This window comes from Boleophthalmus pectinirostris, unplaced genomic scaffold (genome assembly GCF_026225935.1).
Source record: "Boleophthalmus pectinirostris isolate CB_2022bp ecotype Guang Dong unplaced genomic scaffold, ASM2622593v1 HiC_scaffold_2, whole genome shotgun sequence".
Taxonomy (NCBI): Eukaryota; Metazoa; Chordata; class Actinopteri; order Gobiiformes; family Gobiidae; genus Boleophthalmus; species Boleophthalmus pectinirostris.
This window is the reverse complement of record NW_026571152.1, coordinates 23,460,737-23,484,679: the sequence shown is the minus strand read 5'-3', so window position 1 is coordinate 23,484,679 and position 23,943 is coordinate 23,460,737. Positions and strand designations below refer to the sequence as shown.

The 23,943-nt window shown below is 37.8% G+C and overlaps 1 protein-coding gene across 1 annotated transcript; it reads left to right on the top strand.

Moving 5' to 3' along the window:
• The first annotated feature begins 681 nt into the window (after positions 1 to 681).
• ano3 (anoctamin 3) lies at positions 682 to 23,943 on the top strand. The gene is made up of 24 exons (XM_055155115.1): positions 682 to 886; positions 3,574 to 3,704; positions 5,126 to 5,284; positions 5,435 to 5,535; positions 5,613 to 5,657; positions 8,101 to 8,235; positions 10,248 to 10,354; positions 11,395 to 11,450; positions 11,524 to 11,645; positions 13,289 to 13,423; positions 13,501 to 13,597; positions 13,994 to 14,054; positions 16,152 to 16,234; positions 16,367 to 16,507; positions 17,137 to 17,301; positions 18,027 to 18,063; positions 18,151 to 18,262; positions 18,961 to 19,018; positions 19,591 to 19,688; positions 19,953 to 20,107; positions 21,505 to 21,657; positions 22,547 to 22,697; positions 22,769 to 22,955; positions 23,488 to 23,943. Exons 1-24 carry the CDS (start codon positions 682 to 684, stop codon positions 23,668 to 23,670), a joined length of 2,877 nt encoding a protein of 958 aa, XP_055011090.1. The 3' UTR covers positions 23,671 to 23,943.

The following is a 23,943-nucleotide window of genomic DNA, read 5'->3' as shown; positions in this document are numbered from 1 at the left end:
TAAATTAGTTTCGATCTAATTTGTTAAATGTATTCATAGTTTTTTTTGTATTATACCATTTGTTTAAAATCATCCTGTACATATCATGATGTTACATTTTGTTCATTACAAACCACAACGTTGACTTAGAAATATATACGGGTCCATTCATTGTTCAGAACTGTAGAACTGATTCGACACACCTCTTCATAATGGCATTACACCATAGCAAGCAGCAGATTGTTATGTGTTTTATTGTAGAAAAATTGCTATGTGTCATGCCTACATGTATGACCCAGAGTCAGATTTTTTTTTTTAAATAATTGCATAACCACAAAGCAGTGAGTGGAGATAGGGGGTAGGTGAAAACAGAATGTTTCTCAGCACTCAAGTCTTGAATGCAGAAAAATATATGATTATGACTCAACGGAAATACACCTTTGAGTAAGCTAACAATGGGGAAACACTGGTAGGGCTTAAAAGCTCATAAAATACTATTTTACATAATACATCCCCTAATATTAATTTTCAGTATTTATAAATTTTTTTTCAAAGCTTCCCCTATGAATTCCTTTGCTTCCTCTGGTCATTTTTATAAAGCAAATCCAATAATCTCTTCCCAATTAGTTCTCATCAGTAAACAGTGATTCTCCCTTGGCTCCTGTATTCACTGTTTATTTCCTCCTTGTTTCCACTACAGGGATGCACACCAGCATCAGCGAGATCCTGAAGGAGAAGAGCCTGAAGCCGTCTCGCCGCAGCCTGCCCTGTCTGGTGCAGAGCCAGACTCACCCCATCAACCTCAACCACTTCCTGTCCGTGCCCCTCAGCCCCGAGCCCAAACCCGAAGGGGACACCTTGAGCCAGAGCTTCAGCACGTCCTGCAGCCTACTTCCCCCACAGACAGGTACCACTGAGCACACGAGGGCTGCTGGGTGGGGAGTAACGCCATTTAAAAAGCATAAACTAGCACTGTTTCCTGCAGCCATTAACCCACAAGATTTATGAAGGAGCTGCTCAAAGGGAAGATTGCATTTATTATGAAGTAGAAATGCTTTATAGGGTCAACTTACCTCCAGCATTTCAGGTAATTGCTCTGATACTGTGACGGCGAATTTGTCATAATGCCATGATGTTGTGGTAGGCTTATTTTCATTGACCTTTGACCATTGTATAAAATGCACAATTTCTAATGTTCACAATAAAAATAGGCAATATGGACTGTTCCCATTAAGTCCCAGTCCAACATTGTCCAATTATGGCTTTTCTAAAATTTTATGATAATCCATAAATCTTACAGCCCTTTTTGATTTGTTCCTGCAGAAGTTAATTATTAATTCTCAGGCAATATGAAATAATTTAATGAAATTTTAATAATGATCAGTCAAAAATATATCTTTTTAGATTTACTTCTCTGTACATTTTATTGAAAGAGAAACAACAACTTTTAATTTTTTAGTTTATAATGCATTAAAAATAACCAATGCCTTTTATTTTTTTTTATAAATTATAAAACATGAGATGTAATTTGGATGGCAATTAAAAAGGTTATAACTGAGAATCCATTACCTATGGATTTATGCTATCAAAACCAATCCCTGCAGGCCAACACAGAATAATTCTAGTAGAAATACATTTTACATCTGGGAAAGTATCATCAGTATTACCCAATTAAACTGTCAAAATGCACATAAACAGGCCAGTAAAGGGACCATGAATTTTACATGAGAGCAGACCTGGCCACATACAAATAAAACATCCCTACATCCAATATACAGTAGCATGAATGTATTGTCAACATCATAGTATGCTTCTTTTTTTTACATCTAAATAGCAACTACAAAACACAACATTATATTTATGAAACAGCATAATATTGGCCCTTTCAGTGTATTTTCTTCAGCCTACAGCCCATACTTGAAGCTACACAGGGCAAAATTGGATAGTAGACATCACTGGTGGATCAGATTGATAGAGTACATTGTAATAACTAGGCTGTGGATTTGACATAGGGGCGAATGCTATCAGGGAGGGAACAATACATCAGTGAGGTGAAGAGAGGTCTGTTGGTGGTACAGGTCTTGTAATTATGTTGTAGAATATTTAGCAGCGCGTGCCAGTGAAGCATCTATTTAAGTAACCTTGAAACACCCTCCTCTCCTCATCCGCCTCTGTTTTGGTTTGAACCACGTGGTGTTAAAGTGGGCTGAGTTTTATGTAGATGAAGCGACGTGCTGCAAACCAGTGGTATTTTTGTTGAAGGATCTCTCTAGATGATAAAAATAGTCTGTGAGCTACTTTCTAAGGAATTAAAAGGCAAGGCAGGTTTATTTGTATAGCACAATTCGCACACTAAGTAATTCAAAGTGCTTTACAGAATAAGAAATACATTAAAATCACAATAAAAACAAATCAAACATAAATAATCATCATAAAATTTAAAAGAGAGGGAGACATTAAATTAAAGAGAGAAGAGTGCGGAATGAAAAATTTAAACCTTTCAGTCATATGCACAACTAAACAGAACTGTTTTGAGACTCAGTTTAAACAGCGTCAAAGTAGAGGCTTTTCTATATGTGTGGCAAAGGGAATTGTCAGTAATGACAAAATACTTAAGAAATTTACCTAAGTAAAATATAGAGCACATTTGTTATACATTTCTACTTTTAACTGTTACTTTTTACTTTTAGGTACTGTGTGTAGAAATATGTTGTAATGATTTTTATATTAGTTATGCATTAGTTATAGCAATCAACAGTCTTGTAATAGAAGGAGCAGCAGCTTAATGGTAGTGGTAATTGGTATGAGACATGTTATGATTGAGCCTATTTAAAAATCGTTTACTGGGACTATCCTGCTTTATTATTATTGTGTCAGTGGCATAAAGTACTTTCAATATTATCTTTATCGCAGTATATCTCTGTAGCAGTATACCAGGCTTTAACATTTGTTATTGTGACAGGCCCAGTTGGTATTCAATTGTGTCCTTTTATTTCTTCTTGAGTTGTACATTAAGTAACAGCTACAGCACTGTTTTCTTGAGATTTTGAAAATATTTTCACCTCTGCTGATTCGACTTGTCAATTATTTTCTTAGATCTGTGTTTGTTTAGATCGTCAGAAAACAAAAGCAGCCCACGCTCAAACTATTCAATTATACATTCAGAGTTTGTGGATCCTCTTCAGTCTCCCATGTCGCCCAGATATCTGAGTCACACAGACACATTCAGTACTGTCATACCCAAATAAAAAATGAACTGAATTCATTGTGCTGAAAGTGCACAGCGGGCTCTGGAACTCAACTACTGTGTTTTAGAATCACTTCAGCTGTATCGAGCTAGACTCTATAAGAGTTACAACAACCAGTGACAGTTAAAGTAGCAGAGGTACTAGTAGTACATTTTGACATAACATTTAGATTGAAGCAATACTAAATCTGCTATTATTTACTCAATCATATCAATGCACAGATCAAGGTGTTGCTCTTCACTTGCCCAGTGTGAAATGACTCAAATCTAATTGCTTTTGTTGGCAAATGGAGAGTGAGCAATATTGCCTTCAGTGAAAATGGAATATAGTGTTCTCTTTGTTACAGAGGATGGCAAGGACCAGTACATAGAAGAGTCTGAGGCCACACCATGTGAGACCAGGGCAGACGAGACACTACCGCTGCACAAACCATCAATCACACGAGCCAAACTAGAGGCACGAGCAAATTCTCTAAAGGTTTGTAAGATAATATGACCAAAGACATTTATCCATCCATCCATCCATTTTCATCCGCTTATCCGGGGCCGGGTCGCGGGGGCAGCAGCCTAAGCAAGGACTCCCAGACTTCCTTCACCCCAGACACATCCTCCAGCTCCTCCGGGGGGACCCCGAGGCGTTCCCAGGCCAGCTGAGAGACATAGTCCCTCCAGCGTGTCCTGGGTCTTCCCCAGGGCCTCCTCCCGGTGGGACATGCCCGGAACACCTCCCGAGGGAGGCGCCCAGGAGGCATCCGGAACAGATGCCCGAGCCACCTCAACTGGCTCCTCTCGACGTGGAGGAGCAGCGGCTCTACTCTGAGCTCCTCCCGTGTGACTGAGCTCCTCACCCTATCTCTAAGGGAGCGCCCAGCCACCCTGCGGAGGAAACCCATTTCGAGCGCTTGTATCCGCGATCTCGTCCTTTCGGTCACTACCCAGAGCTCATGACCATAGGTGAGAGTAGGAACGAAGACTGACCGGTAAATCGAGAGCTTCGCCTTTCGGCTCAGCTCCCTCTTGCTGTATCGGACCACAACGGTCCGATACAGCGACCGCATCACTGCCGAAGCTGCACCGATCCGCCTGTCAATCTCACGTTCCGTCCTCCCCTCACTCGTGAACAAGACCCCGAGATACTTGAACTCCTCCACTTGAGGCAAAGACTCCCCACCCACCCAAAGACAATTATATGGAACAAATTTCTTTAAAAACACATTTGTTTACAACACAATATTTACATATTCAAGAGGGAATTTAAGATTTGCTATCACAGAGTGAAGTGTCTCTCCACTGTAGCACTCAGAAGGTGCTGCTGATCTTCTGAAACCAGCGTGATCACACAGATCTGTGCCTTAAAAAAGCTCTCTGCACCCACTAGCACAGCTGGTGTGTCTTAAAATAATTATCCACATGGCCTGTCATTTGGGGACAATACCCGTACTTATGGAGAGAGTCAGTTGGGTCTGGATCAAGAACAATTGCTTAGGATTGAATTTCAGGAACACATCTCAAAAATACTAACATGAAAACTTATGAATATAGTAACAGGTATTTTTAAAATGTAGATGTTAAGCCCATATAAGACAATTGCATGAACTTTATGACTCTTCTATGACTCTTTTCATCCTAACTAGTGGAAAAAATATATAATTTTTATTGTTTCCACCTGCCTCTCCCAGTGAATGTTAAAAGATGTCTCACACAATTACTGTTGAAATAGGCTATAACTTTTAATGGAATGATAAACCTCTTCCATTTGGTTTATTATCTTTTGGGACTAAATATGTTTTTTTGTAAATGTGCATATCGTTAAATTGTTTATTCACATTTATTTGGGTAAATGTACAACATTAATTGCTTTTCTATTATAGCTAAAATTAAAATGTGCCTCTTCTGCAGCAGGGAGGAGTGCCACCCGATTCATCTGGGTTGTTTTTCCGAGATGGTAAAAAGAGAATAGATTATATCCTGGTTTACAAGAAATCCAGTCCTCAGGTGGAGAAACGGTGCACATTTGAGAAAAACCTTCGTGCGGAGGGTCTAATGTTGGAGAAAGAGGTAAGATGATGATACATGTAAATATGATCAGATCAAATAAATGGAAAGATGTAAACAGGAAGGGCAGAGTAAAAATAAGTAACAAATTCAAAATGCTAAAATGTGGACTTTTTTTGTTATGGAAAATGTAAGAATAACACTTTTTTTCAGCCTTCATTGACAAATAATGACATCATGTTTGTGAAGATACACGTTCCTTGGGATGCTCTTTGCAAATATGCAGAACAAATGAACATAAGGATGCCTTTTAGGTAAAAATGACATTAAATAGTTATTTTATTGTTTGATTGCAGCTTTAACCTGTACCTTTTGTAATTGTGTCTTTTAGGAGAAAGTGCTACTTCACAGACCGGAAGAGTAAAAAGTGGGGCAGGTAAGCCAGATGCAAGTACATAGTATGGTGGGACAATTTGCCTTGGGGCAGAGTACTGGGTATTCTACTTACTATGCAGCTCTAGTAGTTATCAGTGAACACAGTGAAGTATACTCCCTGGGAAAGTGTTGGCTCGTAACCCTCTATCCCAGTTTATTAATTAGCTGAGAGTTAATCTCACTTGGAGCTGCTTTATGTAAATCTACTGTCAACACAGGTCTGGCATTAGCCTTTAAGATGGAAGCAGTGTGTTTGCTCACCTCAGGCTCGTTGTAACTGTACAACACTATTTTATTCAAAAATACTTTTAATCTTTCAGGCATGCAGCATGATTTGCATACTATTTTTAGAAAGACATATGCTTTGATGTGATGCTGCAGTGTTGTCCAAGTTCCAGTTTTCTCCTGTTTACTGAGAGGAAACTGGAGAAGAAGTTCGAACAAAAAATGAATAAACTTCACATAACAATGAAAGCATTCCAGTGCTAAGTACACTTTGTCATCTAGTTTAACATTTCAGTTTGTTGGCAATACATGTAAAAGACCCAAATATGGGATTGCCTGTACACATAATAATGATCTATATTACTATCTCTTAGCACATAGGGCCTAATTATATAAGCATTGCATCACCAAGTGCAGACTCTTAACTTATTTATACTGTTTTCCTGAGCAATAATCTCCTTTAAATAAATCGCACTATACAACTTCCTCAAAATGCCCGAAAACTTTAATGGTTTCTATATTGCAATCCAGTTAATGTTGAGTTGTTAAAAGTTGCCAGAACAATGTGTAATACAATAGAAAAGTATCTTATTTAAGAGAGCTGTCCAGAGTGCACAGCAATGCTGGAGGTTTAATAAAGATTTATATCGTATGTGTATACTAAAGCTCCTAATGGATGCAATAAAATATGTTCTTTAGGCTCATGTTTATGGGTTAATGATACAAAACAAAACCATCTTAAAATATTTAAATATAGGAAAATCTGATTAATGTTGTGGAGCTATAATAGGAACTGAAATGACTATGTGGTAGCAACACAGTTTCTAATATATGGGTTCTTTTGGCTTTTATTTCAACCATTGGATTTATTAACAGCACTACATTAATAATAGTTAGTCTTATATATAGCAATTTTCCAGGTGCACAAAGTCGATTTACAAATTCAGCATTATTCATTAACTCCGCACTCGGTGATAGTAAATTACTGCTGTTGTCACAGCTGCTTGGAGTATACTGATGGAAACAAAACTGCCAGTCTTCTCAATCTGCCTCTGCGAACACCACACTATATATTCACTTACTATACTCATACATAGGCAAAGTGGGTAAAGTGTCTCAGAAAAAACAAGAACGTTTTCCAGTGCAAGCACTAACCAGGCACAAACTGCTTACCTTTAGCGTCTGAGATTAGACGAGATCAGGCATCGACAAACTGGGATGGTAACAACATTACAATTCTACTTTTTAAACAAACAATGCCACTCTAGATCGGTGTAAGATTAAGTGTCTCATGCAGACTATTGAAATCCAGGTTGCACAGCCTCACCTGTGTCTAATTTAGGACCACATTTGGAAGTGCCCTACTTTCAGTGTGACTTCACAGGTAAAGGGGTACATGTGCCGGTGCCTATCTAGGTCACATGTTAGAGCATCATTGTATGCAGGGAAATTACACACTTCAAAGATGAACATGAGATTTGAAATATAATCCTAGATATCAATAGGCCTGTCTTTAATTTTACTTTTAATTTGTTGGTGACTGCTGTTTCATTTCTCATTTTCTCAGATTGTCTTAATCTCAGTGAACACCTACACACAGATGAGACAAGAATCACTTATCCACCTTGAGAACCAGCACTACTAATACTGTGTTGTGCAAAGAGTGACATCCATCATCTTTTACTCTGTGAGCTTCCTCTGTCCTCATCTGAAAACCAAAGCTATTGAAGTGGCAAATAGCCTTTATATGTTTACTAATGGCATGTCACAAGCTAACGTCGGCCTAATGCTAAATAAATGGTCCCTGTCCCAGTAATAGTTACGTATCACCCTTTACAGCACCTGTTCCCTGTGCTACAATACGCATAAAACTAGCTGTAGCATTGAGAATTTCCCCATTTATTTTCATTCAATCCATATCTGAGCAGCCACCTCACAAATTAATCAGGAAGCTGTAGAGGAGCACACTGTAATGTCTAATATATCTTTCAGCGAGGAGCCAATGGGGGCATTCACACACACTTTAGTGGGAAATCAATGCTCGCCTTCAGACTTCAGCTGACTTACGAGCACAAAATAGAAAAATAATCATTTTTTTGAATGGATTCAGCAAGTTCTTTTTGGCTGTCATTTTTGATCAGTGGTTCCCAGACTCAGGAATTACTCTGGCGTTGATACAAAATGACTGTGTGTTAATAATGCATGTTGTGTCTACACAGCTGGTTCCATCTGAGGTGTGGACAGATTAAAAGCTGGTTGCCCCGAAATCCTATGAAATTGGACAAAGAGGCGCTGCCCGATCTGGAGGAGACAGATTGCTACACAGCACCATTCAGCAGAGCACGCTTGCACCAGTAAGGACACAATACTGAATAATAGATGATAAACTGCTTAATATGGTCTTGGTGGCTCAGCCGGTAGGTCTGAGGCCAGGTACGCTTTGATTAAATATTTATTCCTTTCACTCTGTTTGCTGGTTGTTTCAGGCCATATGGATAGAAAGAGTTCATTCGCAAAAACTTTTTTTTTTTGCTATTTGATACTATCTTCTACTCATATTATTAATAACACAACAGTTGAGAGGTAGCCACTGGCCATTTTTGCAACTACATGTTTTTGCTCTTCAAATATACATTTATCTAGTGAAATAAAATTTTTCTACCCCATTAAAAGACACTCAAGTACATGGGTATTTGCTATTCTGCCCATAGAAACTAGTCCTGTGTCTAACATTGATTTATAACTTGTACCTAAAAAGACACAAAATATTAGATAATTAGGTAAAAGTAATTTCCTTTGTGGAAAAAGATATAGATATATACCTATATCTATAAGTCCCTGAACAGACAAAGCAGCAAAAAGACCCAACCTATGGAGCTCACACATTTATCTTAAAGGTGCACTGTGTCTGTCACCATGGGGATGTTGCTGCTTTGCCTGGAATTTTTCACAGTATGATGTTAAACTAACAAGCACCAAGCCAATTTACAGGTTCGATCTGTGGAGAGGTGGGCCCGCTCACAGTAGAATGAATATTTTTCAGTGTATTGTTTTATTGTTAAAAAAAAAAAAAAAAAAAAAAAAAACACCTATAATGAAATAATAAGCAAGTTTAATGCCATAATGTGATACCTTTCAGTGAAAGCAATCTACATGGCATGGCTGTGTCCATGGACACAGCCAGGTCTTGCCAGAAAAATTACATAGTGCACCTTTAGGTTAATCAAAAGTTATATGTTTGTTTTTTGATTGTACAAGTTACAGCTTAAATCATGTATAGCATTGTAAACTATGTTTAATATAATAGCAGACAAATGTTTTTCAACTGATTGATGATTTGTATGATGCTGGAACAGAACTTAATGAGCCAGTCAGCAGAGAAAACCCAAGATGGTAGAGTAAATCTAGCTCCAAGTTAAATCACATATGGCTGCAACTGTAGGAGCATGCATTAAAATAAAAAATTGAGATGGGGCTCGACTCTGTTTTTCTTTTTTTAATTCATATGAGGGTATTTTTCTTCATTTTTCACACTTTGTAAAACACATTTGTAAGCTATAGGGAGCAAAGAGGAAACTGTGACTTCAACTGACAGATGTAGTTTATGCTTCCAGATTCAGCTGTGCCTCTGTCTTGCAGGTTGCGGCAAGATAAAAAGAGAAATATGGCAACCTAAAACCTAAAAATGGTTTCTTTGAGGTATTTGATTGCTTGCAGAATTACGCTTATTCAAATATGTATAGATGGGATATGGAATATTTTGACTTTGAGGGAAGTTAAAATATGCCAGGGAGAAGAGCTTTGCAGAATGAGAAGGAAAGAAATGAAAGATTTATGGCTGTGCTGAAAAACAATACAGGATTAACTTTGTGTGAAAGTAGAACTAGAGTACATGATTTTGTGATTAAATAAACAGAAGATGGGAAACAAAGCGGTGCTTTTTGAATAGAACTCCCCCACCAAGTCATATTTTGTCCTTATATTTTACCATGCCTGTGAGCATTATTGAAATTCTGACATTATAATCAAGAAGGAATTTTAACATTTTATCATTGTATATTTTTGATAGCTTTGGGCCAAGTGACAATTATGAATGCGATATTGTCTTGCATTGCAGATGTATGCATTATTATATTTCTCTTTGATGGGAGACGTCATGTAATCCCATTTGTCAAGAGATCGTTTCAGAGCTGTTCATCCTTTAGAAGTAATGACACTAGGGAAAGAAAAAAACTTCAGCAACGTGAACTGAGTTCTAACAAGCATCCTATATTCTGTATGGGGCTTATGCAGGGCCTCGACTGAGTGACACTGATGTATTGTTGACTGGAGAACAGCTGAATGACTTGTGTTTTGTGCCTTCCAGCTTTACCATCAACAACAGAGAGACGTTTTTTTCCAACTCCACCCGAAGCAGAATAGTTCATCATGTCCTCCAGCGCACAAAATATGAGGACAGCAAATCAAAGATAGGTATGACACTGCTTATCTCTGCAGCAGCACTTTTTCCCTGGTATTTTATTACAATATATGTTACTATATACTGGTCAGGCATAACATTATGATCTGATAAATCGCAACCCTGTATGAAACAAAACGCATCATTGTGAATATTTATAACACAAGAAGCATTGACTTCATTGATATCTGTTTAACTCTGTTACTTCCTTTGGCCACTACTGACATTGGAAACTTGCAGTCCATAACACTCATTAGAGCTGCAGTTTTTGAGGAGTCTTTGTCTTTGGTCTTTCGAAACCTTTTATTATTGAACTTCTACTTCTTTCGTTCACTAAAAAAATATATATATATATTGTTTTGTTTTACCATCCATTCACTTCTTGTGCAATACTTAAAACTCACGTATGACATTCAAAAGCATATTTCAGAGCTCATTTTAGGGTCATTTTAACATATATTTATCATCCACCAGAGATTTAACTGTTTTTTTTTTCCTTAGCAAGATCTTCATTTTCTCTTTGGGCTTTACCATCTAAAGATTCACATGCTATCCCCTCTCGTCTCTGACCGACATGACTCTGACTGCATTATAAAGTTCAGCCTTGAAGCCCTGAAAGGATGGGGCATTAATATTTGAATGCTGCTGACCACTTCACTTCCAAACAAAGATCCGCTCAGAGGCACAAGTGGAAAATCTTTTAGCAGACCGTATCAACACAGGCAGTCGAGGAAAATCCAACAATGCTCTATTGTGCTTTGAAAAACTGTCTTTCATTACTCTCTTATACTGTCTTGGCCTGAAGAAAATACTGGTGGAATCAATTCAATGCTCTTTTTGCCTTGTTCATTCTCTGACCTGGAAATAAATACCACTTTGCAAACATATAAACAGCGCTATGTTCTGCTGGTATTCCAGTTAATGTATATCTGTGGGTTTTTTTTAGCTTTATAGTTCACCCCCTTTTAAATTATGACTTGAACTCACTTTCCAATATTACTTTTATTGCAGTTAAGGCCATAAAGATTAGAAAATGTGTTTTATTCCATTTCAGGTATCAACCGGCTATTGGGCAACAACACATACGAGGCTGCATTTCCTCCCCATGAGGTAAGTGCTTCTATATTGTTGGACATTATTCATAGTAAACCCTTTTTAATGTCTTGCTTTCTTATGATAAAAGGGCGGATACAAGAGCAGACATCCCATTAAAACACATGGAGCACAGAATCACAGGCACCTTCTGTATGAGCGCTGGGCCCGATGGGGACTGTGGTACAAATACCAGCCTCTGGACCTCATAAGGTACAGCATATTGGAATATATATAAACATTTATTAGAAAGATGGGTGCTTCAGTGAGTCAATCAAGTGTTCAGGTAACAACATAAACAATAAAGAAAAGACAATAACAGAAAGTGCCTATACATCTTATTAAACAGTGAGTAATTTATAATATATAATTCTTTTGTTCAGTCGGGGATCAGAATGAGTGTTGTTGTTGTTTCTTAATTGTGTCACGTGACTTCATCATGTGACTGCCGTTGATCTATTTAAAAGCAACTGGCGTCTTATGTCCTGAAGTAGGCCTCACATGGCCAAAACACAAGTCCTGTGTTTATAATAAAGGAGTGTCTTGGATTTTGCTGTTTTAAAGTTATATATAAACATTTTGTAGTGGTCAAGGTTAGGGGCCTCTCTTTAAATAAGAGGCTTCATATAACTGCCTAGTGTATCTGGGGCTGGTGACTTGGTGACTTGAGGTTTGGGTGAATTCATTTATAAATTTAAATAATTGCTTGGGTTAGGAAATCATGAAAAATGAACTGAATACCTTAAGCTTGCTGCATAATTGCTTTAATGGTATCTACAGTTCACAGGGCTTCATGGCTAAGGATCCATATACTGGTGAAATTTGGAACCAATTTTAGTGTTATCTTCCACTATATGGTCTATTTTTTTTCTTTTTATAGCATTACTTTTTACCTTTAAAAATGGGCTTTAACTGGAGGTTTTCTAACATCCATCCATTGTGGAAATGTGTTTTTGCTCTTGTCAGCTGATGAATGAGATTGACACTACCCTTGTGTCTGTGTTTTATGTAAAGAGCCCGAGTCAGGAAGCAATTAGCTTAGCTCAGCAGTGAGACTGGAAACAGACTGGAAAATACTTAAGTGCCCCTCAAACCACACACTGTTTTCACTGTATGATTCATAAAACAAGAGGCAACACTGGGGTTGGTCGGCTCTGGCATGGACATTATTATTTTTAGCTTTGGTTGGGCTCACAGCATGCTGTCCATAGCCATATTTCTGACACACACGGATGATATTAATCGCATAATGGAGACAGGCTATTGCTGGGAATCGGGCAATTTGAACGCACATGTGAGAATTCAAGCAACAATGGGACCTGATTCAAGATATTAACAATGAAAAATAGATTGTGCTGCAATGCAATCCAAGTATAATTAAAGTGTCCATCACTGTGCTAAAGTGGTATGTGAATAAATCTGATGTTATTTTATGAAAAGGTAAAGTTAATTATGTTTTAATTAAAGCTTCACTTTTACACCGCTGGCTTTACAGACAGGGAGGTGTAAAGCACTGTTGTCAACACAGTGCATCAGAGCCTTGTCCTAGCACTTTGTTAATCTACCATAACACACTGTATACACCGGGGAGTTGAGCCTGATGTGTTATTTCACTGTGCTGTTTCCTTCACGTTCTTACATAAGCATCTTGCTCAAGGGCACCTTCATGGCCGTTTAGGGATCGCAGCATTAATCCATTTCCCACCACTGTGCCTCTCACACTGACCTTTCATACCTACAACAGCCCCTTTCATTAACCCTTTAAGGCTAGTACACTGGATGCCACCACAGCGCAAAGGAGCAGGTGTAACTGAACAGGTTTACGTGAACTCTGACCTCTGTTCTTTGCCCCCCAGGAGGTATTTTGGAGAGAAGATTGGTCTGTACTTTGCCTGGCTGGGCTGGTACACGGGCATGTTAATCCCAGCTGCTCTAGTTGGGCTTTTTGTCTTCCTTTATGGTCTCTTCACTATGGACTCCAGTCAAGTCAGGTCAGAAAAGTACATAAAGTCACACTGAAATCCATTTAGTTTTATATATGGTTGATACTCATTATTTGTCTCCACAGCAAAGAGATCTGTGAAGCCAACACAACCATCATGTGTCCCATGTGCGATGATAACTGCGAGCCGTGGACTTTGAGTGACAGCTGTGTGTATGCAAAGGTCAGTGCAGTTTTCACAATATTTCACCATTCTCTATTCTCACCTATTCACATTGTATAACACTTTTTCCCATCTTTTATATAATGGGAAACAATTTATAAGTACTACAACACTTATATCCAGCCATATTAAAGTATTATCAAAGACTTAATTCAGAATTAAATAGTTGATTAAGAATCAGATTTAGTAACTACTATAACTGTAACCTGCTAACCTCCTAAGATCTTAAGTTGTTTGCAAATCTGAATCATTAAATCAATAAACAAGTGGTTCATTATGAATTAAGCCTTTGTTCTTTCTCTATATAGGCTAATTTAGGTGAAGTTTAGGTCCAGGGGTACTGTATTATTAAATTGTTATTTTCAATTGTCATTTATATTTGTCTATCATTGTCAGGTTACCCATTTATTTGACAATGGAGGGACTGTGTTTTTTGCAATCTTCATGGCTATTTGGGGTAAGTAGCCATCATCCAATACACCTTGAACATTGAATCTTTGCAGTTACTTCCTACTATAGATTCTACTATAGTTGAAAGTAATCTCATCTGTACTTGCTCTTCAAACCGCTTCCCACTCTTAAAAAACATTCATCCTTCACTAGAGAATTTACTTGTATCTCAAATCCTCTTAGAGTCCCAAATTGATTCTGAGTGTTTCTCATTGGATTTCATCTTCTTTCCCCTTATGTGCCAATTCAATAAGTACGATAATTTCCTTGCTGGGGGACCTTATCACTCAAACTGTCAATGCTTTGTTGCATGCTGTGTGACTATGCGCAAGTTCTACCAGCTGGTTTCATTATAACATAGACTTAAAATGTAAGTGTTCATTTGTTGACCCAGTGCTAAATTACAGCCTGCTTTCAACAAGAACACTGTGACCATTTAAAGTGGGAAAAATGCAGGTCAGGCTCTGCCAAGTTGAAAGGGGTCCATGCCGCCTCTCTGACAGTGCCCGGGACTTCAGTGGGAGGGACTTTTTGGCAATTTTAGACCAAAGGAGATACAACACAGTGGAGTGCACTCAAGGTCTGCTGCATTTTTGTGCTTGTAATGGAGGTAAACAAGCTATCCCAAGGGACTCATTGTACAGAATATGAAAAAGTTGCAACTCTTGGGCATTAGTGTTTTTTATTTAGTTTTTTTTTTTTTTTTTAGATCTTCTGGTTCACTCCTAGGGTTAGAAAGTTCTACAGTATATGTGTTAGTCAATTAATGGTGCACTATAAACATTTTCTGCCACTGAAGTATCTGCCACTTGCTTGTCTTATATGAATAGTAGTGCTCTGTCTGTAATATTTCACGTTACGGCATTAAATTGATATAACTTGCACTTTTCAATTACAGTTGTTTTCATTGCTCTAAAAATAAATATGCCTTCTTACAGTGAGCAAGATTTCCTCTCTAGATCCACCTGCTCATCTCTATGGAGAAAGCTCAAATGAATGTCAAAACAGTAAAAGGAAAATATTATGTATGGCAGTAACATCTCCATGGAGGCAATAAGGCGGCAGACCCTCCACGCATAATGTTACACCTTTACTTGTTTCCTGTTTGATGTATTTTATGAATGGGCTCATCAAACATTTAATAAACCACAGATGTAAGGACCAGACTTAATTAAATACCAGTGTTATAATATACTCAATGCTCAGGTTTTAGTGTTTATATAATGGCACCTGACAATTGATCTCTATAGCCATCAACAAGAATGTACCCTTGTTTCTAATTGACGTAACATGCTGCAATGTGCTTGTATGTATGCATAGGACAATATTTTCCCTGTATAATATATGCATGATAGTGAAAACCACATATAGCCATATACGTGATGTGAAATAGATATGCAGCCATCCCACACTACTGTTGTTCTAGTAGTATCATGTATCTTCTCTCAACCTTAACGCATGGGAAGAAAATACAATCCTCATTACAGTGGAGAAGCGTGGAACAAAGAGAAGCTGTGCCTCTAGTCTAAAGTCTGCCAACAATAAGCTGTACTTTTGAAGTCGCAGCGCATAAAATGGATCTTGGAGGACAGAGACTTTGCGGGGAACATTGTACTAGTAAAACCTATTTGCTCTGTGGCACTTTCCCCACATAGTCCATCACAAAGACTCCCATAACCCAGTGGTTGTAATCGGATTCTTTAAAGGGCCCATATTACGCTGTTTTCTGGCCTCTGTTATAATGTTGTTTCCTAGTCGAAAACATACCCCGAGATTTGTTGTTTCATTCACACATGTTTAACACTCAAACCCTGCAAATTTAGGTTTCTATCAACCAGAAAACACTCTGTTCCACATTGTGATGACATGTGGTAATGCAGGAAATGCCACTGTGTTTTTAAACTCCAACTCTAACATGGCTTGAAGCTCACAACAGTCAATGTAGCAACATATTTGACACTTCACCAAGCACCATGTCAACCTGTACTTCAAAGACACTCCTGCAATCTGCGCCCGATTGGCTATTACGTGTTACATTTTAACATCAGTAGTGGTCAGTAATGAGATTGATTAATGCTGTTGTGTCCTGTTATGTCTTTTGTAGCCACGGTATTCCTGGAGTTCTGGAAGAGGAGGAGAGCGGAGCTGACTTATGACTGGGATCTCATTGATTGGGAGGAAGAAGAAGTACGTCAGCAATATCTACTAATAGATCAGTTGCCCTATGATTAGCTCTGCAGGTGACTGTGGTGAATACAGCCCTGGTTCAACAATAGTTCACTCAGACATGTGCTGTGAATGTGTGCGTTGTGCAATCAGGAGGAGCTGCGGCCACAGTTTGAAGCCAAATATTCCCGAGTGGAGAGAGTGAACCCCATATCTGGAAAACCTGAGCCTTTCCAGCCTCTCCCAGATAAAGTCAGCCGTCTAATGCTATCGGTGTCTGGAATATTCTTCATGGTAAATGCACTGATCTTTTTAATCTTCGCTTTTGTGGTTTATCTGTTGAGAGAGATGGAGCACATATTGCACACTGCCATCTGAGCAAGAGCAAGACGCAGCAGTGATAGCATAACAACTCCCCCTACTGGATAAATGGTGTTATTTTATGTCACACTTAGCTTTAATTGAGTTTTTAATTGTTATACAAATAAAAAAATAGGCTTACATTTTAGTCAATAATAATTACTTAAGAACTCAATCATGACTGAGATGTACTGTAAAAAAAGATTTTGTCAGAATATTCATTTTCGAAGCATTTTTGCCAATCAGTCTCTTTAGCTTTGAAATATTATGTCTACCTACAAGACTTTAAACTATTAGATAAACATAATTTCACCCTAGAATGTGTTTAGGGAGGAAGCTCATAGTTATGACACTATCCATGCAAGGAATGTTATTTATCATTTTAACTGTCTAGCTCCAGCTCCAAAAGTTTATTGACTTTGTAGATTTAGAGCAATATTAATATTTCTTTTAAACATCTGGTATATTTTATAGTTTGGCCTTGTCTCTATATTTGTGTAAGTCTAAAAACAGACCCATGGACAAATAAAGCATACATGATTCTGTTTCTCATTTGACTGCAGATCTCACTGGTTTTAGCTGCTGTGTTTGCCGTGGTGGTTTTTCGGCTCATTGCTATGAAGACATTTGCTTCCTTCAACTGGCATTTCGTGAAGAAGAACTGGCAGTTTGCAACCTCCGGCACCGGTGTCTGCATCAACTTTATGATCATCATGTCTCTCAATGTGGTGCGTGTCTGTGCTAGTTCTGCTGTCTGGACACAAAATGTTCAATACATCTCTGATTTATTACTGTATTTTCAGCTGAATTAAATAGAGAATAGAAAATTACTTCTTGTGTCAAATTAGATTAAAAGAAATGTTCTGAATAACTATTAGAAACAATTCAAGAGCAAGGTAGAAAAGTTTTCAAAGGTAGTCGTCTGGTTTGGGTTTTTAAAATCATGACATTTCAATTTTCAGTGTTTGAAAATGGCTTCTGGATGACAGTCGAAATGTCTTGATTTCAGAAAAACAGTTTCCAGATGTTTGCGTTTGAAACTCTTCTACCTTGTTTATCTCTTCTGTTCCTTTGGTTAGACAACTTTCAGTGAGATGTATTTACCTTGACATGTTTCGACTGCTAGCTGGAAGCCATCTTCAGAAGTGTCTACCTTGGATTAGGTCTGGACAAATGAGGGATTACACTGACCCGTTCAAGAGCAAAACCTTTCAGACAACTTCACCAATTTGTTTTGTTGGAGACCAAAATAGATTATACACTTGAACTGATCAAGGATAGGACAGTTAAATCAAACCAGAAACTATAAGACATAGACTTAGACAAACTCTTTTGATTCACAAGGGAAATTACTTTAAATACATTTTTCAAGAATAGTTTTTACCAGGGATTGTCTCATTTGTCTTGTCTCTTATAATCTAAATCTAATTACCATTGCCATGTTTGCCTCCAGGTTTATGAGAAGGTGTCATATCTGCTGACTAATTTAGGTGAGTGTAATCAACATAATGCATGCTTTTACATCTTTATCATGTCCTGCTTCCAGATGGTCATATTCATGTTTTATTCTCCTTCAGAGCACCCACGGACTGAATCTGAATGGGAAAACAGCTTTGCTCTCAAGATGTTTTTGTTTCAGTTTGTGAATTTGAACAGTTCAACTTTTTATATCGCCTTCTTTCTGGGAAGGTAGGCTGCTATCTGCCATAAACTATGAATTATATTCCTCTTTGCATCGACTTTAACGAGGCAACCATGATGCATTATAAAACAAGCTCTCCTGTTGTGACCTCAGCCAAAAATCATTGTGCTTCCTGCTATGGCCAAGGCAGAGAATTGCACTGAAGTGTATTGAAACCTCAAAAACAACATAATTCAAGAATCCACTATGTTGTAATCTTTTATTATCTGTTTTATTGTCTATACATAAAACCTGACAATGAACAAATGATGTAGTGACATACAGAATGTAGGTATATGTATTATATACGCAGTAAACAAGTTAGATAAGGTTAGTTTATTTGCCATTTGAAGTAAAAAATAAAACACATTGGAAAAACATGAGCAAAAAGCTCAACGTGAGAGTATGAGATCTTAAAAACAACCGCAAGGACATATAGGGCACTATAAACTGTTTTAACCTTAGTTTCTTGTTTTTCAATTATTTCGTTGGTTACATTACATACTGTGTATGTATTGTTTATTTTTTTTATTGGGAAAAATACAAAAATGCCTCCCCTCTGGTTTCATAGCTATTTTTTAGGGCATTTTGTTTCGGCATGTGCACGATAAATGTGATGGACACAATCGTCACAGTTAATGTAATCTTTTTCCACTCAGAGTTCATTAGTTTTCTCTGATTGAATCAGTTCTCTCAATTGTTTCAGGTTTGCTGGCAGGCCTGGAAAATACAATAAACTCTTTAATCGATGGAGACTGGAGGAGGTGAGTGCAATTAGCCATCACAATGTGAACGTCCTGTTCTGCTGACAGAGGCACATACTAAAAAAACTAAAATCTTGCCAAGTTAAAATTACTTGATTTAAGAAAATGTTATATTGATCTGAATAAATTTCACAAGTCAAATTATCTGCAAATGGCACAAATCTTTTTCCAACTGAAATAGGAAAATACATCTGAAATACACTGAGGATAAGAAAAACACAAACTCATAGTCATATGTTGTTTAAATTAAGAAAAAATTCTCCATTGGTAGATAATTTGTCAAGTTAAATCTTTGAAATCTACTCAAATCAAGTTAAATCTTCTTGATTAATTTGAGTAATTTGTACTCACTTAGATATTACTTTTTACAGTGTAGGGCTATATCAGGTCCAATCATATTACTGACAATCACCAGTAGGGCCCATTAATCTCCCATATAATTACCAGGATTCACCATTATAATGATCAAAGCCCAAATGGGATGTCGCACGTGACTGAGTCGCCCACAGATTAGCATGATCAAGCATGAAATATGGATTTTACAGTAAATTATTCCCATTTGTTTATTCCAGTGTCACCCCAGTGGCTGTTTGATTGATTTATGCCTGCAAATGGGAGTCATAATGTTTTTCAAGCAAATCTGGAACAACTTTATGGAGCTTGGTTATCCGTAAGTAATTTCAATGTGACATGCTTCTATTCAGCACATGTGGGGGGCTATTGTTAACCATAAGTGTTGTAAAATTCATGTGGCATTTTGTTCAAGCTTATGTAATTTTCCTCATACCTTTTGTCTTTTTTGGTCATTATCATATGAAAGACACATCAAAACTCTTTGTGAGGGCTTAGCAGCACGTTTTTGCTGAGTTTGCTGGATTGTCAGAAATAATTGCTCTGTGCTGTCAGTTACCGGCTACTTACACTGTACTTTCAGATTGCTACAGAACTGGTGGTCTCGGAGGAAGATGAAAAAAGGAGGCGGTGGAGGGCAAAGCATAGATAACAAGGCTCAACTTCCACAGTGGGATAAGGACTGGAACCTTCAGCCCATGAACGCACACGGACTAGTGGATGAATACTTGGAAATGGGTATTTTATTGGCCTGTCATGATAACAAATTTTGAAGCATGATATATTGCTCCAGAGATATACTGAGATAAACATTAATATTGAAACTACTTTATGACAGACATAAAGCAAGATATTGCCAGTAAACCATTTTTAAACAGACAGTATCATTAAAAGAGATGGGCTGCAATAAATAAATGCCAGAATGATCCATAATTAGACATATAAGTTATTTATACTATTCTCTATAGCTCAAATCTTACATTACATAAAAACTGCAAAAAACTATTGCAGATAAAAAAGTACCATGATAAATATTGAACCCCAAAATATATTGTTTCATCTAACATATTGAACGATCAGTCGATACAATAATTATCATGACAGGCCCACTTTATTAATGCCATTCTAGATCTGATCTGTATTTAAAAGAAAAATCTATTGAACATTTACAAGCAATTAACCTGGCAGACTCTGGGTCCACAGTTTTACTACATCTGATATTTATTGTACAGCTTTATGTCCTGTCTCTTTCTCTCATAGGAGGATATTTTGTAAACTTGAGCCCATAAAAAATAATTACTGCACTAAATGGCTATTGGTCATAGGTGGAAGAGGGGGGCTTTAGCTTATAGATATTTAAGTGTCATCATTGAAATATTTTTATACTTTTATAAATGTAAAAATGCGCCTTGCAATAATATACCATTTCATTTCACTAAAACATTTTTAAAATAAATAGTACAGAAAAAGTGGCACAGCAGTACTCAAAAGAAGTAAGCAGATGCAAAAGCTTATTTAAGCCCACTCTTTTTCGCATGTAACATTGACCAAAAACAACTGTTTGTTACATACAAAAGGACGAGAGTCACATTCAGTACCCAAGTTTGGTTACAATTAGTGGGAAAAACAAGAAATTCAAAGGCAAAAATAATACTCGATGTGTATATTCTTTTTTAATGTATTTGTTGTTTTAGTGTGTCACCCATACATATCATATAAGTTGGGTAAATCAAAATCAGCTCGATATATTGGTCTCTCTCAAATTGAAAATTGCTCTGTTCTACTTTGTGATGTCATGTGGTAATACAGGAAGTGCTCTACTGTGCTTTTAAACTCCATACACCTTCACTAGAATCATTTGGATAATATCAGCTTGGAATTGCCTATCTCTACAGAACTAAAGATAAAACATATTTGTTAACTTGACAACTGACACTTCATGACATCACATGGAGGAACAGAGCATTTTGAGATCTGGAGTTGTAGACAGATTAATACTGAATTTACTCAGGCATATGTGAACAAATCACAACTCCAGGTATGTTTTTGAGCAGGTAACATGGCTAAAAGCTCACAATAGTTGATTGTGCATAATATAGGACCTTTAACTGATGCATTCGTGATTTTGTCCTCAGTTCTCCAGTTTGGCTTCACCACCATCTTTGTAGCCGCTTTCCCCCTGGCTCCTCTTCTCGCTCTCCTAAACAATATTATTGAGATCCGACTTGATGCCTACAAGTTTGTCACCCAGTGGAGGCGTCCTATGCCAGCCCGGGCAACAGACATAGGTTGGTTCAATCTGCCAAGCCCCCTCCATATCTGACATAATACAAAACAATGTCTATTTTTACATCACAGTAGATTTTTCCAAGAGTAACAGGCACGCAAGCATTTTCCGTCCTATGGAGATTCATATGGTCCTGTATCCCGTGGCCATATGCCACTCCTCCCTCTGCTATGACAAACACACTGTCGTACAATATGTTTCAAAAGCATCTTGTGGCATAGTCCTCTGTAATTCAGGGAATGTAATTAAGAAAACCAACGCTAAGAAAAAGCCTCAGCAGTAATGAAGACAATTTAGTGTAATTTATCGAGGATTAAGAATAAAAGCTTTTGTCTGTTGTTTATCACTTAAAAGATATAGTCATTTATCACAAAAATGACTTTGTTACTGTGACTTTGCTTTTAACAGGGTTAATATTTTCAGCATTATTTCACGAATAGAATTAAAATCTCATGATTGATTAAAGCGCTCATATTATGCTATTTTTTTGAGTGTGTGAATGAAACAAAACACAACTCCAGGTGTGTTTTTGAGGAGGTAACAACATTGTAACATGACTAAAGGCTCACAAGAGACAGTTATGCATAATATAGGGCCTTTAATCATTACATTTTTAATAAAATTTAATCTATGGAGAATCACTGAAAAATTTAAATGTTTCCTCTAAGGTTTCCTTTAGGTTCTTTCCCATGTACAATTGGTTCCCCAATGGGGCCATAACTCCCCTGAGATGACAGTGGGACCATTTTGTTTAAATAAAGGGAAAATACAATAAATAAAATACTGAATGCTGTTCTAGAAATGATAAGATTAGTTTAGAAAGACGTCTAGGTGAAAAGGCCATTTATTTGAACTACCTTGGTTTCTTACAATGTTGATTTATACTTTAGGTATTTGGCATGGCATACTGGAGGGAATTGGAGTCTTGGCTGTCATCACCAATGCCTTTGTCATTGCCATCACCTCTGACTACATACCACGCTTCGTCTACGCCTTCAAATATGGCCCCTGTGCCGATAAGGGGAGTCACCACGAGAATGAGTAAGCACTGTGAAACCTTGACACACATTTGGCACTGTTCAGGCCTTGTTTTAACACAGTTTGTCCTGTAGGTGTTTGCGAGGGTACATGAACAGCAGTTTGTCTGTATTCGACATGGGGCAGACCAACAGTAGTCAGTTCAGATACTGTCGGTACAGGGACTACAGAGCCTCCCCCTGGAGCCCAGTCCCATATGAGTTCACTCTACAGTTCTGGCACGTCCTGGCTGCCAGACTGGCCTTCATTATAGTCTTTGAGGTGAGATCTTTGCAACCATTTATATGTATGGAAACCAGTGATGGTGGAAGTGCTCCAACTTTGTATTCAAGCTCTGTAAATGCAGTCATTAAGTAAAAGGGAAATTAAATACAAATCACTTAATTGCATAAAACCTCTACTTACATGCTAATAATACTGTTATTACAACAATTACTGCCAACTCTTGTTTATCAACAGTCAACCGTATACATTTTTTTTTACTACATCCTCAGCATAAATATGCAATTCTATTTCATTGTATTGTGTTTAGTGGCTCTATAAATGCTCTGTGGGTTTTGAATAAGCTTGGTGAGTGGTCTTACAAATTTCACAAAAGGTTTCAACTAACTAAATGATTTTGGATAGTTGCACTCAGCCTAACCACAGGATTAACCCTGTGAATGTACTAGATCTTATTGGATGTCTTATTGCAGTCAACGCACGTTAGCATCCCCTGTCCAATATGTTGCTTCTGATATGTATGAGCAGCCTTGAAGCTAACATATACATAATTTATTTATTGCTCCCTCAGCACCTGGTGTTTGGGATCAAGTCTTTCATCGCATACCTCATCCCGGACATGCCCAAGGACCTGTGCGACCGCATGAGACGCGAGAAGTACCTGATGCAGGAGATGATGTACGAAGCTGAGCTAGAGCACCTGCAGAAGGAGAGGAAGAAAAACGGGCGGCGCTATCACCACGAGTGGCCTTAGCTTTACCCTGCGCCTCCTTGTGTCCACTACCACATGCTGCACAGCTCTCAGTCCTTCTGTCTTCACTGTTCTTAGCTTTGAGCATACACCAAAGACACAGCCACTGCTAACCAGCGCTAACCTCGCTCCACCTCCTCCCTGCCATCTGCTCCATGTTTAGTACTGGCTCTCATCCTCAGTTTCCTCCTATGACCCTAGGTTTGCTGAGTCATTGTTTCACTGGGAACTCGACGCGCAATTGTAATGTTTACTATGCAGATAAAGGGGGCCCCC